The sequence below is a fragment of the Nannospalax galili genome, unplaced genomic scaffold (genome assembly GCF_000622305.1).
Source record: "Nannospalax galili isolate Female #2095 unplaced genomic scaffold, S.galili_v1.0 scaffold828, whole genome shotgun sequence".
Classification (NCBI taxonomy): domain Eukaryota; kingdom Metazoa; phylum Chordata; class Mammalia; order Rodentia; family Spalacidae; genus Nannospalax; species Nannospalax galili.
The window spans coordinates 489,086-502,967 of NW_008359075.1; the positions used below are offsets into that span (position 1 = coordinate 489,086).

Genomic DNA, 13,882 nt, shown 5'->3' on the forward strand with positions numbered 1-13,882 from the left:
CTTGCAGAGAACCCAGGTTTGATTCCCAGCACCCACACGGCAGCTAACAACTGTCTGTAACTCCAATTCTGGTAAATCTGAGGCCCTCTTCTGACCTCTGTGGGCATTCCGACACGGGTGCAACTACCTACATACAGGAATTACACTCATACACATAAAGTAAAAAACAAAATAATAAAATAAAACCACTGCCAAAACAATTCTTATGCTCCCATCCAGTCAAGGATGACCTGAGAACCACTGTGGGCAAAGAGTAACAGGTATGAAGAAGGTTGCATTTGACATAGAAACTGAAGTGTTGCTGAACATGTAGTTCAGAGTCATGGTCCAGAAAGGAATGGAGGCTGGAAATATATCTGAGTCTGGAAATCAGAGAATCAAAAGCAACCATCTGCATTTTCCTTACAGTTATCTTTTGTTATTGACTAGATGTTCCAGATCCTCCAGAAAACCTTCGCTTGTCAGAGAGGCAGAACAGAAGTATCCGGCTGTCCTGGGAGGCTGGAAATGACCACAATAGCAATATCAGTGGTAAGGACATTTGGAAGCCTGCTTTCTTTGCCCTATAGCATCAACTTAATGTTATAGCCATTTTAGCTGTGGGTTGTCCTTATTAAAGTACTCTTTAAAGCTTTATTTGTGTATTTACTTTTAAGTTTTTTATAAGTATATATTGTATCTTGGAGATATTTTTCCTCGTGCTCCCCTACCTTTCCTTTTATTACCCCCCACATTAGTCACCTTCTCCCTACCCCACGAGACAGTTTTAATTTTACTTTCATGTCATATATGAAAGCTCGTACATGATTTTATGTAAGTATATTAAGCCTTGGAACCACGAGTGAGAAAAAGACAATATTTGTCTTTCTGAGATTGGCTTAGTTCACTTAGTATGATTTTCTCCAGTTTTACCCATTTCCCTGTAAATGATACAACTTTATTGTTCTACTTTTTTGCTGAATACATATGTGTGTGCCTTTCTGTGTATGCAGGTGCATAGGTGCATGCATGTATGTGGCAGGGTGTGTGAAGGTCAGAGGAGAACCTGCAGTGTTGTTCCTCAGGCAGTGTTGACATATCTGTTTGTTTATTTTTGAGATATAGGCTGTCACTGTGACTTGATAAGTGGACTAGTCTGGCTGACTAGTGAACCTCAGGGATCCTCCCGTCTCCACCTTTCCAGTGCTGGGATTGCAATTGTCCACCACTATAGCGAGCATTTTATGTGGTTTCTTTTAATCCATCATTCCTTTCTATCCTTTTAAGCGTTTTATTGTTGTTTTGTTTGGGGTTTTTCTTTTTCCTTTTTCTTTTTCTTTCTTTCTTTTTTTTTTTCTTAATTGTTTTTTGAGACAGGGTCTCTCTGTAGCTTCAAGGGGCCTGGAATTTGCTGTGCAGACCAGACTGGCCTTGATTTCACAGAGATTGGCCTGCCTCTGCTACCTGAGTGCTGGAATTGAAAGCATGTACCAACGCATCTGACTCCTTTAAATCTTGTAATATTGTAAATAAATCTTAATAGAGTTTAAGCCTTCTCAATATCTTCTAATGACTTGTTCATTTCTTACTGCCAGAGTACATTGTAGAGTTTGAAGGAAACAGAGAGGAACCTGGAAAGTGGGAGGAGCTAACTAGAGTCCAAGGAGAGGAAACAGAGGTGGTGTTACCTTTGGCTCCATATGTGAGATACCAGTTCAGGGTCATAGCCATGAATGAAGTGGGGAGAAGTCACCCCAGCCAGCCGTCGGACCACCATGAAACCCCACCAGCAGGTATGCAGGCTCTCACATCAGGTTTCTCATAAAATGTTTTACATCGGGCCCATCTTTCAGCATGTAGAATGACAAAGGTTATGTGATATACGATATTAAATTCCTCCAACTATTTTGAAAATGCCTGCAAATAATTTACAATATTAGAAGTATTCTTGTATTTTTGCTTTTTAAATTTTAGTGTTCAATAATTGTTTGACAAAGAGCAGGGAAATGCAGTTCTGGTATGGAATTTGAGAGAGCATTATTTTAAATAGTTTCCAGTAGCTAAATATCATCTTTGAATCTGATCTCATAATGTAAGTGCTAAATTGAAGTTCAGTTTATAAAGAAAACCAGGATTCAGTTTTCTAAAGTAAAACTTTTGACTCATATGCATCTTTTTAAAATTTTAAAGTGTTAATAGATTGCTTCTTATGCAGTTAGTAATTTTTGTATTTCTGTTTCTATCTAAATGATCAGGACAATTTCTTAAAGCATCAAAATGACAGTGAAAAGTAACGATGTTACAAAATTGGTATTGGACATCAATTTGTTCATAGCACAGTGCTTGATTTTCTTAGAGTAAAATAAGTACCCTGTACCAAATCTCCTCTTTGATTGAGGAATACCAAGTGGAAGTAAATTTTTGATCAGATACGTGTATGATTTTAATTGATTTTGAACTCAGTGCTAAATCTGCTGTTGGCCTTTTTTCCCCTAACAAAATGGCTCCTCCTAAATCTATTCCATGGCTGCATTATTATACACAGTTTTCAATTTGATGTCTCTAAAACTTGTTTTTTAATGTGAATTCATAAAGTTTAATTTTATTTTCCTAGATGCAAATACTCAGGACATACGTTTATATCAATAATTTTAACAGAAAAGTACAACAGTTTGAAAATGAAAACATATTTTTAAAAACAGGCTTAGAATTTTAACTGGTGGACTTAAATTTAAGATACATGTAGAGAACCAAGTACTAGCCACTGCATAGCAAATCTATGATTATAGGAGTCTCACTTACTCCTTTTAATAAAAGGTATTTTGAAAAACTGCCTTACATTTTCTTTGGAACTAAACTATATTGAGATCAATAAATACAGTCAAAATTTTTAGTTATTTATGTTGGGGGAGGAGTAATATGATGATTAACCATTTGATTTCTACACAATGAAAAACATAATTTTAATTCTTGTTTTTTTTTAGCTCCAGACAAGAATCCACAAAATATCAGAGTTCAAGCATCCCAACCTAAGGAAATGGTTATAAAATGGGAGGTGTGTATTTTTTTAACGTGCAATCTGTTTCTTTTGCCTCCTTTTAAAATTTTAGGTTGCCATGCTAACTACAATGATAGGACAATTTGTTTTTTTAATTTTATTTATTCTTTTTTATGTGTGTTGCGTGCATGTATGTTAGTGCACCCGCGTCGTGCAATACCCAGGAGGTCAGAAGAGGGCTTCGGAGTCCCCTGAAACTGGAGGTTCGTAGCTGCCTTGTGGGTGCTGGGAATCGAACCTGGATCCTTTGCAAGAGGAGTTAGTCCTCTCAACCACTGAGACATCTCTCCAGCTCCCAAGGACAATATATATATATATACATATATATATATATATGTATATATATAATATTATTTTTGTTTTCCGTGTATGCGTGCATTGCTTGCATGTAGGTAAGTGCATCCCGGTGTCGTGCAATACCCGTGGAGGCGAATCCCCTGGAACTGGAGTTACAGACAGCTGTTAGCTGCCATGTGGGTGCTGGGATTCAAACCCGGGTCTTCTGCAAGAACAACCACTGTTCTTAACCTCTGAGACAATATATTTTTAAGATCAAAATCTTAGCTTTGGTGAATGAAATTAAATATTAAGTTATCAATGTTTAGCAATCACTGTGATTAAGATGTGTTGCAAAAAGGGATCGACACATAGCTCAGTGACAGGGTGCTTACTTAGAGTGCTTGAGAGCCTGGGTTCAATCTCTAGTACTGAAAAACAAACAAAAAGAATGAGTATGAAAAGGCTTTAGCCCTTGTAAACAATTTACAAGCTATACAACTTGTGGTTGGACTCTATTATAAGAAGTTTCAAATTTCCAGTATTTTATTTTTAAAATTTTAGAAGCTTTCTCAGTGAAAAACATAGTAAAAAATATTTCACCATATAGTCTAGCCAATGTTATACAAAGTTGATTTCCCAGTTGGAGGTACCTACATTTAGTTTCTATAGGCATTTTGCATATTTGCTTCTAATTCTGAGAATAACCTTGTCAATAAAGCATCATTATTCCTTTGCTGTAGATGTAGACACAAAAGTCCAAAACAATGTGATCCCCTTTCTCACCTGTGAGGGGAAGAAATGTTTGAGGCTTCTCTGCTTGATTCATCCTCAGTAATGACACTCAGTCTATATCAGGGACTTCTCTGAGGGCTTCTATGGGCCTTGTTCACCATTTCCTGAAGCTAAAGCAAAGTGTCACAGCTATCCATTCAAGAGCCCAGAGACCAAAGAGCTTGGAGAAAGAGCTAACTACTTTTTCTTAACATTGGTATAGTTTACTTTAAAATTTGCCAGAGAATAATATTAAATTTACCTGTTTTCTTTGGAGCAAAATAGGAACAAATTGAATATTTTTTTCTTTACAATTCATCTTCAGTAAAGGCTGAAAAAATTATAATTTCAAATTGTACTCTGAAGTTAAAAGCTTCTGGCAGGGACTGGAAAAATGGCTCAGTGGTTAAGAGCACATACTGCTATCACAGAGAACTGTGTTTTGTTCCTAACACCCACTTCTGGCATCTCACAACTATCTATAGTTCCAGCTCCAGGGACTCTGATGCCTTCTTCTTACCTCCATGACCCCTGCATTGATGTACACATAGACACACCACACACACACACGCGCGCGCGCACACACACACACACACCACAAGAATATATGCATGCATGTGAATAAAAACTTTAAAAAATGTTTAGAAAGAGAGTTTGTAGACCAATCTATTTGCATAATGCTGAAAGCCCTGGTAAATTAATATCTGTTATACTGAAATAGTTTGGAGTGATACTTTTTAATATATGCAAGTATAAAAAGCAATTGTGGAGAACTCTCAGAAAAATTTTGTCTTATTTATTTATTTATTTATTTATTTATTTATTTATTTGATTGATTGATTATTATTATATTGCCCTCCACAAGTTAATTTAAGGGTTACCTTGGAATAGGCATAAACCTGAAATGATTTTCCATCACAGAATGATCTTTCAAATTCCAACCAATACCACTAATAAGTGTTTTAGCAAATTATACCAAAGAAAGAAGCATTACAAATTCTACAAGAGCATTTTATATTTAATCACCCACATACACAAACTTACTCTTAATATAAATGAATTTCTAACTGAGGAATAAAATATATTGATATGCATTTATGTAACTGAATCATTTAAATAACATTACTCTTTGTGTAAAATTAAACTGATGGTTCAAAACACGTTATTTTATTTAAACAGAAGTATGTTAAGCTCAAAACTGGCATGCAGATAACTTATTTCCTATACTATAAACTCATTAAAACACAGTGAGTGAGGGTGGCATTTTCTATATTTTCTATAAAAATATAGAAACAGATTGCTCAAGGAACTAGGAAAATATTTTGTCATAAAGAGAAACTACTGCTCTGTGTCCTGAGTATAAACATGTACATTCTTCCAAATTAAAGATAGACTCCACCTCTCTTTCTGTTGAGGAAAGGATAGAATATGGTGCCTGAAAAATCTGCCAAAGGAGTCAGGACTCGAGATTTCACGGCCATATCATTTTCATTCCTTTGGGCATAAAAGGAGGGACTACAACAAAACATTTAAGAAAACTAAACCCCTCTTTGGAATGTATTTTCAAATTATTTTATATATGAAAGCATAGGTTTCACAATATGGGTATAAGCTAAGCATTTAGTATGGACTTTTTATTTGGCAAGGGGAAGGGTTAATGTGGGTACTTAAACTTATAAAATGACAAAAATGTTCAATAATGTTTTTGACCAAAAAAGAGTAGTTAATATCTCTTTAAAAAGAAAAAAAAAACATTTAAAAAAAAATAGAACTTGCACTGTTTAAAATGAGTTATTTATGTCTTCAAGTGAACATATTTATGATTACATAAAATAAGCCTTGATTTCTGTTTCAGCCTTTGAAATCCATGGAGCAGAATGGACCAGGACTGGAGTATAAAGTGAGCTGGAAACCCCAGGGAGCTCCTGTAGAATGGGAAGAAGAAACAGTTACAAACCACACACTGCGTGTGATGACATCTACTGTGTATGCTCCTTATGATGTCCAAGTCCAAGCCATCAACCAGCTTGGCTCAGGGCCTGAGCCTCAGTCAGTGACTCTCTTTTCTGGAGAAGACTGTAAGTGCTACACGCCTGTACCCTAAACCTTTCAAGGTCATATTCAAGTATATTACACTTGTGCAAACCTTTTTTGGGATGGGAGACAGGGTGTGAGACAGGTTTCCCTCTGGCCCAAGTGGCTTGCAACTGTCTGTATAGATCAGACTGGCAGAGCTCTCACAGATCTATGCATCCCTCTTGCCTCCTGAGTCCTGGGATTAGAGGTGTGTGCTATACACCTGCCTTGTGTCGATATCTTTGAGCACCTGCTCCTTGCAGAGAATATACTACCTGTAGGAAAGAAAAAGCAATTCTTGCTTCCTACTTGGAGTTGACTGTGGAACAGGAAGTGGGCATGGAGTGCTAAAGTACTTTGCCTGGGGATGGAGCTGAGTTCGCAGAGCGTTTGCCCAGCATGAACAAATCTCTGTTTGTTCCCTTGTACTACATAAAACTAGATGTGGTGGCAAATATTCGCAGTTTTAGAACTTATGGGGCAGAGGCAGGGAGGATCACAAGTTCAGGTCATCCTCAGGTGTCTAGAAATTTTGAGCCAGCGTGTGTCACATAAGACCCTGTCTCAAAAAAAGAATTGGAAAAGTAAAGAAAAACAACTACAAAAACAAAGAAGTAAGATAAGTAGGAAGATGAGGAGGAAGAAGAGGAGGAGGAGGAGGAGGAGGGAGAGGAGGAGGAGAAGGAGGAGGGAGAGGAGGAGGGAGAGAAGGAGGAAGAGGAGGAGGGAGAGAAGGAGGAAGAGGAGAAGGAGGGAGAGGAGGAGGAGAAGGAGGAGGGAGAGGAGGAGGGAGAGAAGGAGGAAGAGGAGGAGGGAGAGAAGGAGGAAGAGGAGAAGGAGGGAGAGGAGGAGGAGAAGGAGGGAGAGGAGGAGGAGAAGGAGGAGGGAGAGGAGGAGGAGGAAGAGGGAGAGGAGGAGGAGGAAGAGGGGGATTGTTTGGAGAGTTTCAATCTTATTTGAGAGCCAGGAAAAGTCTTTATAATATGAAAACCAAAGACCTCCCCCTACGCAAATCATGAGACCCAGTAAGTAAACATAACTCGTGTGGTAGATTTATCCTATCTTGCCAAGGATTTCCTAGCTACCACCTGGTGCATATCTGGTCCTTCCTAACAGCTGATATATATACTCAGATTTGAATATAGAATTATCAACAAATACAAACAGTTTTGAAGTGTTGTTCATGTGACCATATTGCAAAATACTAATTGCATAACAATTACTTCAATTAAACTTCCAAAAAAGAAAAGCCACTGCATTGGGTTCCTCTGGGTACAAGTTACACTTATCTTCTTCTAAGATTTGGTGTCAGGATTTGAATTAAGAATTAAAAGTTTAGAATGATAAACAGTTTATTATTCAACCGTTCTTCAAGTATTTTATTCAAATAAAAAGATACCTATCACATCACTTTGTGAGCTATTTGTCTATATGACTCTTTAGTAATTTAATAGGATTAGGGGGAATATGTTAAAGATTATATGATCCAGTCAAGGAAGAGTTCCTAAATATCTGAAATACAGTGTATATTCACTTGATGATGACTGTTATTAATATTAACTAAATTCAAAAGTAATCTCTTTGTTACTAGTGTAGTTTTTTGTCCAGAGAGCATTTCTATGTACATGGCTATACATTTCCCTTTGCATCTGTCTGCATCATGAACATCTGGAGAGCATCATTTCTCAGTGTGGTACAGGCTGTCCTATTCTACCAGAGATTCCTGGTGACTAAGCAAGTCTCCATCATGAGAAACTCTTGGTTTCATCTGGGACCAACTTCCTAAAAGTGTGTTCCAGAGATTAAATGTTGTAAAGATCACTTTTGGAAAGAGATAATTCCAATCATGTCTGGAGGTTATTGGAAGCTGATCAGTCTCTCAAATGCTTCACAGATCCTAGTACAGCCCCAGTGATCCATGGCGTGGATGTTATCAATAGTACATTAGTTAAAGTTACCTGGTCAGCAGTTCCAAAGGAAACAGTTCATGGACTTCTGAGAGGATACCAGGTGCGTATCAGGTTTTTTATTTTCTTACTGATATTAGTAAATGTGTTTTTTCCTGAGATTATAAACTGATTTAAGAAAAGTCCAGATGATTATCTACCACCACGGTTGTTGCATTAGAGTGTTCTGTTCATATTTTCATTGCAGATAAACTGGTGGAAAACAAAAAGTCTGTTGGATGGAAGGGCACATCCCAAAGAAGTAAACATTCTAAGATTCTCAGGTCAACGAAAATCTGGAATGGTCCCTTCCTTAGATGCCTTTAGTGAATTTCACTTAACAGTCTTAGCCTATAATTCCAAAGGAGCTGGTCCAGAGAGTGAGCCTTATATATTTCAAACACCAGAAGGAGGTAAGAGAATAAATATAAAAGGTTGCCTACAACCCACATTTCCTACTGGATAGGTTAAATATTTCTTTTCAATTCAAGAGTTACTATGTAGCTTATAGGAGTTAACATCTGTTTCTATACACTCAGACTGTCATGGAATTTTTTGTTTGGTTTTTTAGAAATGTAGTAATTTACAAGTGTTCATTTAGGATCTTGTGTTTTCCAGTGCCTGAACAGCCAAGTTTTCTTAAAGTCATCAAGGTTGATAAAGATACTGCCACTTTATCCTGGGGACTACCTAAAAAACTAAATGGAAATTTAACTGGCTATCTATTGCAATATCAAATAAGTAAGTATAAATTTGAATTGGCTTACCCTACTAAAGATTCAGCTTTTGCTCAAAGATTTGATTTGTTATGTTAATGACTTGGAATGCTTCAGTATATAGCACAAGGATCTGTCAACAATTTGCAGGCAAGCTGTATACTTTGTTTCATAAGTACACTTTTATTTTACTGGAATATTATCATGGTCCCCTATTTACATATTGCCTATAGCTATTTTTTTTTAACTAGAAAGGCAAAATTGAATTATTGCAACAGAGACAGCATGGTCCTCAAAGTCCAAAGTATTTATAGCCTAGCCCTTAACCAAAAGGTCTGTAGACAACTATAACTAAAACAGGGGGCACCAGGAAAAAAAAATTTTTGCTATTTATCTGTAAGAAGCTTTGAGAATTTAGAACCATGCCATAAGGTAAAGTTAGTAAATAATGCAATGGAGAGTCAAAGCACATGTAACTCCATTTTAAGATGGCTTTTACTATTTCGGATAAAGAATTCCAGTCTCAACTTTATGTATTTTTTTGTGTGTAGAATCCCTCTTAACTAAATTTCTGGTTTAAGTAAGTTGTCTTTATGGGACTGAAGCGCTGTCATTGGATTATTACTCACAATAATTTCTTCCTGCTGCTTCTGTGTCTTTAGTTTAAAAAATAGATACATTTAGATTGTTTTTTAAAAATTACAATATCTCTTATATGTAACAGTCTTCAAAAATAAATATCATTTCAAAATGGAAATCCGGTGACTAAGACAATCAGAATTTAGTAATAGCCCAACCACAATGCTTTAGAAGTTGAGGATATGAGTTCCTAAGTAGCCCCACAGGGACTATAAACATCAGCCTACCTTGCTTACAAAAGCCAGCCTGATCATAGCCCTGGTATATAACTCTGACGTCTCTTGAAGAGCTGCTATAATGTGATTCTAGTGCTCTCTGCTGAGCAGAGCAGGTCTATCTATTTAAGTAAATACAAATACAATCTAAAAGTACTGTTTCTGTCTTTGTAGTGAGTGCTCGCTATGTAGCAAGGCCAGTACTAGTGCTCTCCTTGTTTTAGTTCATTGAAATAAACATCCTGTGAGATATGTACTATAGTATATAACATGCTGTATTTTATGGATGAAGGCATGGAGGCATGTAGAGTATATTTATTTAGGGTTATGCAGCAGTGTTATTTGCTGCCAGGCTACTTCTAGATTCTGAGCTCTTAAGTTACAATCTTCCAAAGGCTAAGTTTTAAAAATGTGAAAAGAATGGAAATATTTAAGAGATCTACAATATAATTTTGTTTACTTAATATTTGTCTTATCCTTGTCCTAACACAGTAAGAAACTCAAGTTACTTAAATTTAAATATTTGATTTGATATATATGTAAGATTTAAATTTGTCTAAAAACCAATGTTAATAACATAGAGTAGATAAAATAACAAGAATTATGATTATTATGCTTCTTAAAATGCATAGCTTAACACACGTCATTGACTCAAGATATGGGTAAGGTGTTTCCTGTTACCACACCTCAGTCTTCTTGTGGGTAATTTACTGGCAGAAATTGTATGTACCTCCAAAAAGCTTATAGAAATACATAATTATGATAGTTTATTGCATACCTCAAGCATAAGTAGGACTAAAATTAAAAGATATTGTCATTTCAATCGTAAAGAACTTTTAAACTTGAGGCACTGATACTCATGCTTGTTTCTTCAGTAAACGACACTTATGAAATTGGAGAATTAAATGATATCAACATAACTACTCCATCTAAATCCAGCTGGCATCTCTCAAATCTCAATGCAACTACCAAGTACAAATTCTACTTGAGGGCATGCACTTCAAAAGGCTGTGGAAAGCCGATAAGTGAGGAAAGCGCCACACTAGGAGAAGGGAGTAAGTACATAGTGCTTCCCCATGCTGTGATTTCACATAACTGCATTGAAGGCAAGGCCCAGGCTGTTCACTGTAAATTAGAAATGACTGTGACCCAAATATCTGACCCTCTGTTTATCACTAACAATGAACAGAATTTGCTCATCTTGTTTGTAAAGTTCACAATGACTCAATTTATGAATTTCTAAACAATATCAATTAAACATTGCTTAGTGTACACAAGGCCAGGACCATAATTCTACTTAATTAAAATAAGTGGATATAAGTTCATAAAGTTGCTCATAAGGCTAGTACAACCATATTTCTCTTTGGAGAATATTTATATAAGGAAAAATATTTGTATTTTTATTAGAAAAAAATTTGTATTACCTTAGTAGACATTTTGCAGTATATGAATATATACCACTTCTATGCCTTGATCCATCACACATTAATTTATTTGCTAATTTTATTTCACTCTCTGGTGGTTCATGCCAACAAACAATTGAAAATGACCTCCCAGTCTGTGATTACTTTTATAGTATAATTCTCCTAAATAAATTACATTCCTTCAGTTTTTACTATCTTATAAACATATCTGTTGCAAAACTATGTCTTCAATGACAGTTTTAGGAATTTTCTTGCTAAACATTCTTTAATGTGCTTAAAGAATGAAGAACTTGTGTGGGGAGTTTAGGGTGGTCAATCATGGAATGATTTGAGGGCAGAGAAGGAAGGAATGGAAGCAAAAAAGAAGGGAAACAAAACCATTAATTCACAAATAGTATCTGGTAAATATTCTGTTCTGAATGGCTTTCCAAAGCATAGATTAAGAAAATAAAGGAATCGGTGGAAGAAATGCCAGGAATAGAAGTAGTAAAGAGTTACCAAATTGACCCTTATCTATTAATGATATACAATATACTCAGATTTGTGAATCATTATCAATCAATATCTTCCCTCCGTGGGCAGTTACACTCCAAAATTTATTATCAGCTTCTCCCTCTTCTTGTTTTTATCCTGTCAATAAAAAAGAGGGTTTATGATTTCTTTGAAATATAAACTTGATTATATGTGAAGAGTATGTATTTTCAAATAACATCAACTACAAGGCCACAAACTGCTCCAAAGAATGAACTAAACACTGCATGAAATGAACTCAGGCATCTAATTAAATGTGAGAATTCAAGATAGTAATGAAAACACTCTAGTCACTAAAGAAAGGGATCAAGGATTCAAACTGGATTAAATATTTAATTCAGAGACTTCCAAATAGTAATTGTCTAAATACACAACTTCCTTCTTGGTTTTCTTTTTTTTTTTTTTTTTTTTTTTTTTTTTTTTTTTTTTTTTTTCCAACCATAGAAACTGTTAGCCCCTCCCCACTCTTGACAATCTGAAGCGCTTAAAAGAAGATAGTCACAGCATTGCCTTAAATATGTTTTACACTCTAGTATATATTGGAAACTTTGGGCTTGATTGCATTCATACTTGAAAACTGCTTTTTTGGGGGGCCTGTGTAATTTCAGAACTGAAGCCACACCTCTTTTGTACACTGAAGTTATAGCTAACTTGCTTGACTGTCAAAAAACTAATTTCTTTCCTCTCATAGGTGTTGATAGTTTAAAAATATTCCTCACTAAGATGTTTGTGCTCTTTTTCAGGGATCTGCATTTTCAGTATTCCAGTTACTACCCTCTCCCCAGTTCACACTGATTTCTCCTTTATAGACATATTTTGCCATATTGAAAAGTATAGTCACTTTTCCTACTGGATTTCAACATGGTTTTGAATTATACAGTTCCACCGAGGAGCTCAACGTCACTAAGCGCTCTAAACATGACAGATTTTAGAAATTAGAATCTATTGCTCCATATATTTCTTTTCCTTCTTTTGACTAGAGAGTACATTTTAAGATTGTGTGATATTGCTGATAGTTTGAGATGCAGTGAGCACACTTTGTTTTTTCCGATTGTTTTCTGGTTATCTCTCCAGCTTAAAAGTGGTTAGTAATTGAAGAGGGAGAAAGATGGATTTAGAATATGTTACTATGTCATTGGTGGTTTGAGTAAATCATTTGCTTTTCTCTATTTTTCGAAAGCTTGCACAGACTAATGATACACTAATGCTTATGTTTTTCAAAGTAAAAATTAATTGCATTGTATATTATCGTGATCTGACCTAAAAGCTTTGCTCAACTATATAACTGGCTTTATGTCTTCCATGGTGCCATTTTTAATGAAATCTGCTGTTGTACAGTTAACTATGCAATCAATTTTTGTTCTTTGACGAAAATTTGCAATTAAGAATTGCTATGTGAGTACGCCGGCTTAACACGACTATTCATTATCCATTCTGTCCTCTGTAGAGATCTGATTTCCTTTCATGTGTAAATTGGCAACATTTCCTGATTGACACTATGTTGAGCTAATTCCTTGAGAAAATGTGAATCAATGCAAAAATATTTCACACGTTTGATTGTCAGATCAGAAATTAATCTGTATTAACCAAACTTGACTCATTTTATCCATTATGTACAGGGTCAACAATCAACCCCTTGACATATTATTGATAATTCTTTCTGGAAAAGTATTAGGTTTTCATACCATGTTCAAAAGGTCAACAAAATCATCCCATTCAAATGTACCTATAAACCTGCACTTTATGTAGCTGAAGATTCTAATTTACATCTTTAATATGTGACTATATTGAGATGTTGTGCCACCAGTACTTACGGAGGCAAAGGCAAAAAGAATGTGTATACATATATACATATGTGTACATAATGCATCATAGTATCGAATACACAGTTAAAATCAAAATGGCACATGCAGTTATAAGCCTAAAGAGCTATGTTAAGCCTTTCACTAGCTATATGAAAATCCAAATAATACAAAATTATATTGGAAAAAAAAAGTTGAGTTTGTGTTTGGTTTTGAGCCATTCACAAGATCAGGCAGATTTATAGAGTCATTTCATCAGTAAGTGGCCATGAATTGACATCACTTCATTTACTCACTTTCAATATTTTAGAGAAAAAATTGAAATGTTAAAATCTGGATACACTGATAGTTCAAGAACCATTTAAGATAAAAAATGCTAAAGTGATTTTTTTCTTCATCTCAAATAATGATATATATATATATTTTTTTTTGTATTTACATTTCTT

The 13,882-nt window shown here is 35.4% G+C and overlaps 1 protein-coding gene across 5 annotated transcripts in view; it reads left to right on the forward strand.

Moving 5' to 3' along the window:
* Chl1 (cell adhesion molecule L1 like) overlaps nt 1–13,882 on the forward strand; it is a 206,838-nt gene that overhangs the window by 181,232 nt on the left and 11,724 nt on the right. For all 5 annotated transcript variants that reach the window (XM_029558428.1, XM_029558430.1, XM_008822695.1 and 2 more), the window contains 8 exons: nt 430–531; nt 1,575–1,772; nt 2,964–3,034; nt 5,943–6,165; nt 8,058–8,173; nt 8,318–8,522; nt 8,728–8,850; nt 10,555–10,734. In XM_029558428.1, coding sequence (XP_029414288.1) covers nt 430–531; nt 1,575–1,772; nt 2,964–3,034; nt 5,943–6,165; nt 8,058–8,173; nt 8,318–8,522; nt 8,728–8,850; nt 10,555–10,734 — 1,218 coding nt within the window. The remainder of the gene's footprint in view (nt 1–429; nt 532–1,574; nt 1,773–2,963; nt 3,035–5,942; nt 6,166–8,057; nt 8,174–8,317; nt 8,523–8,727; nt 8,851–10,554; nt 10,735–13,882) is intronic.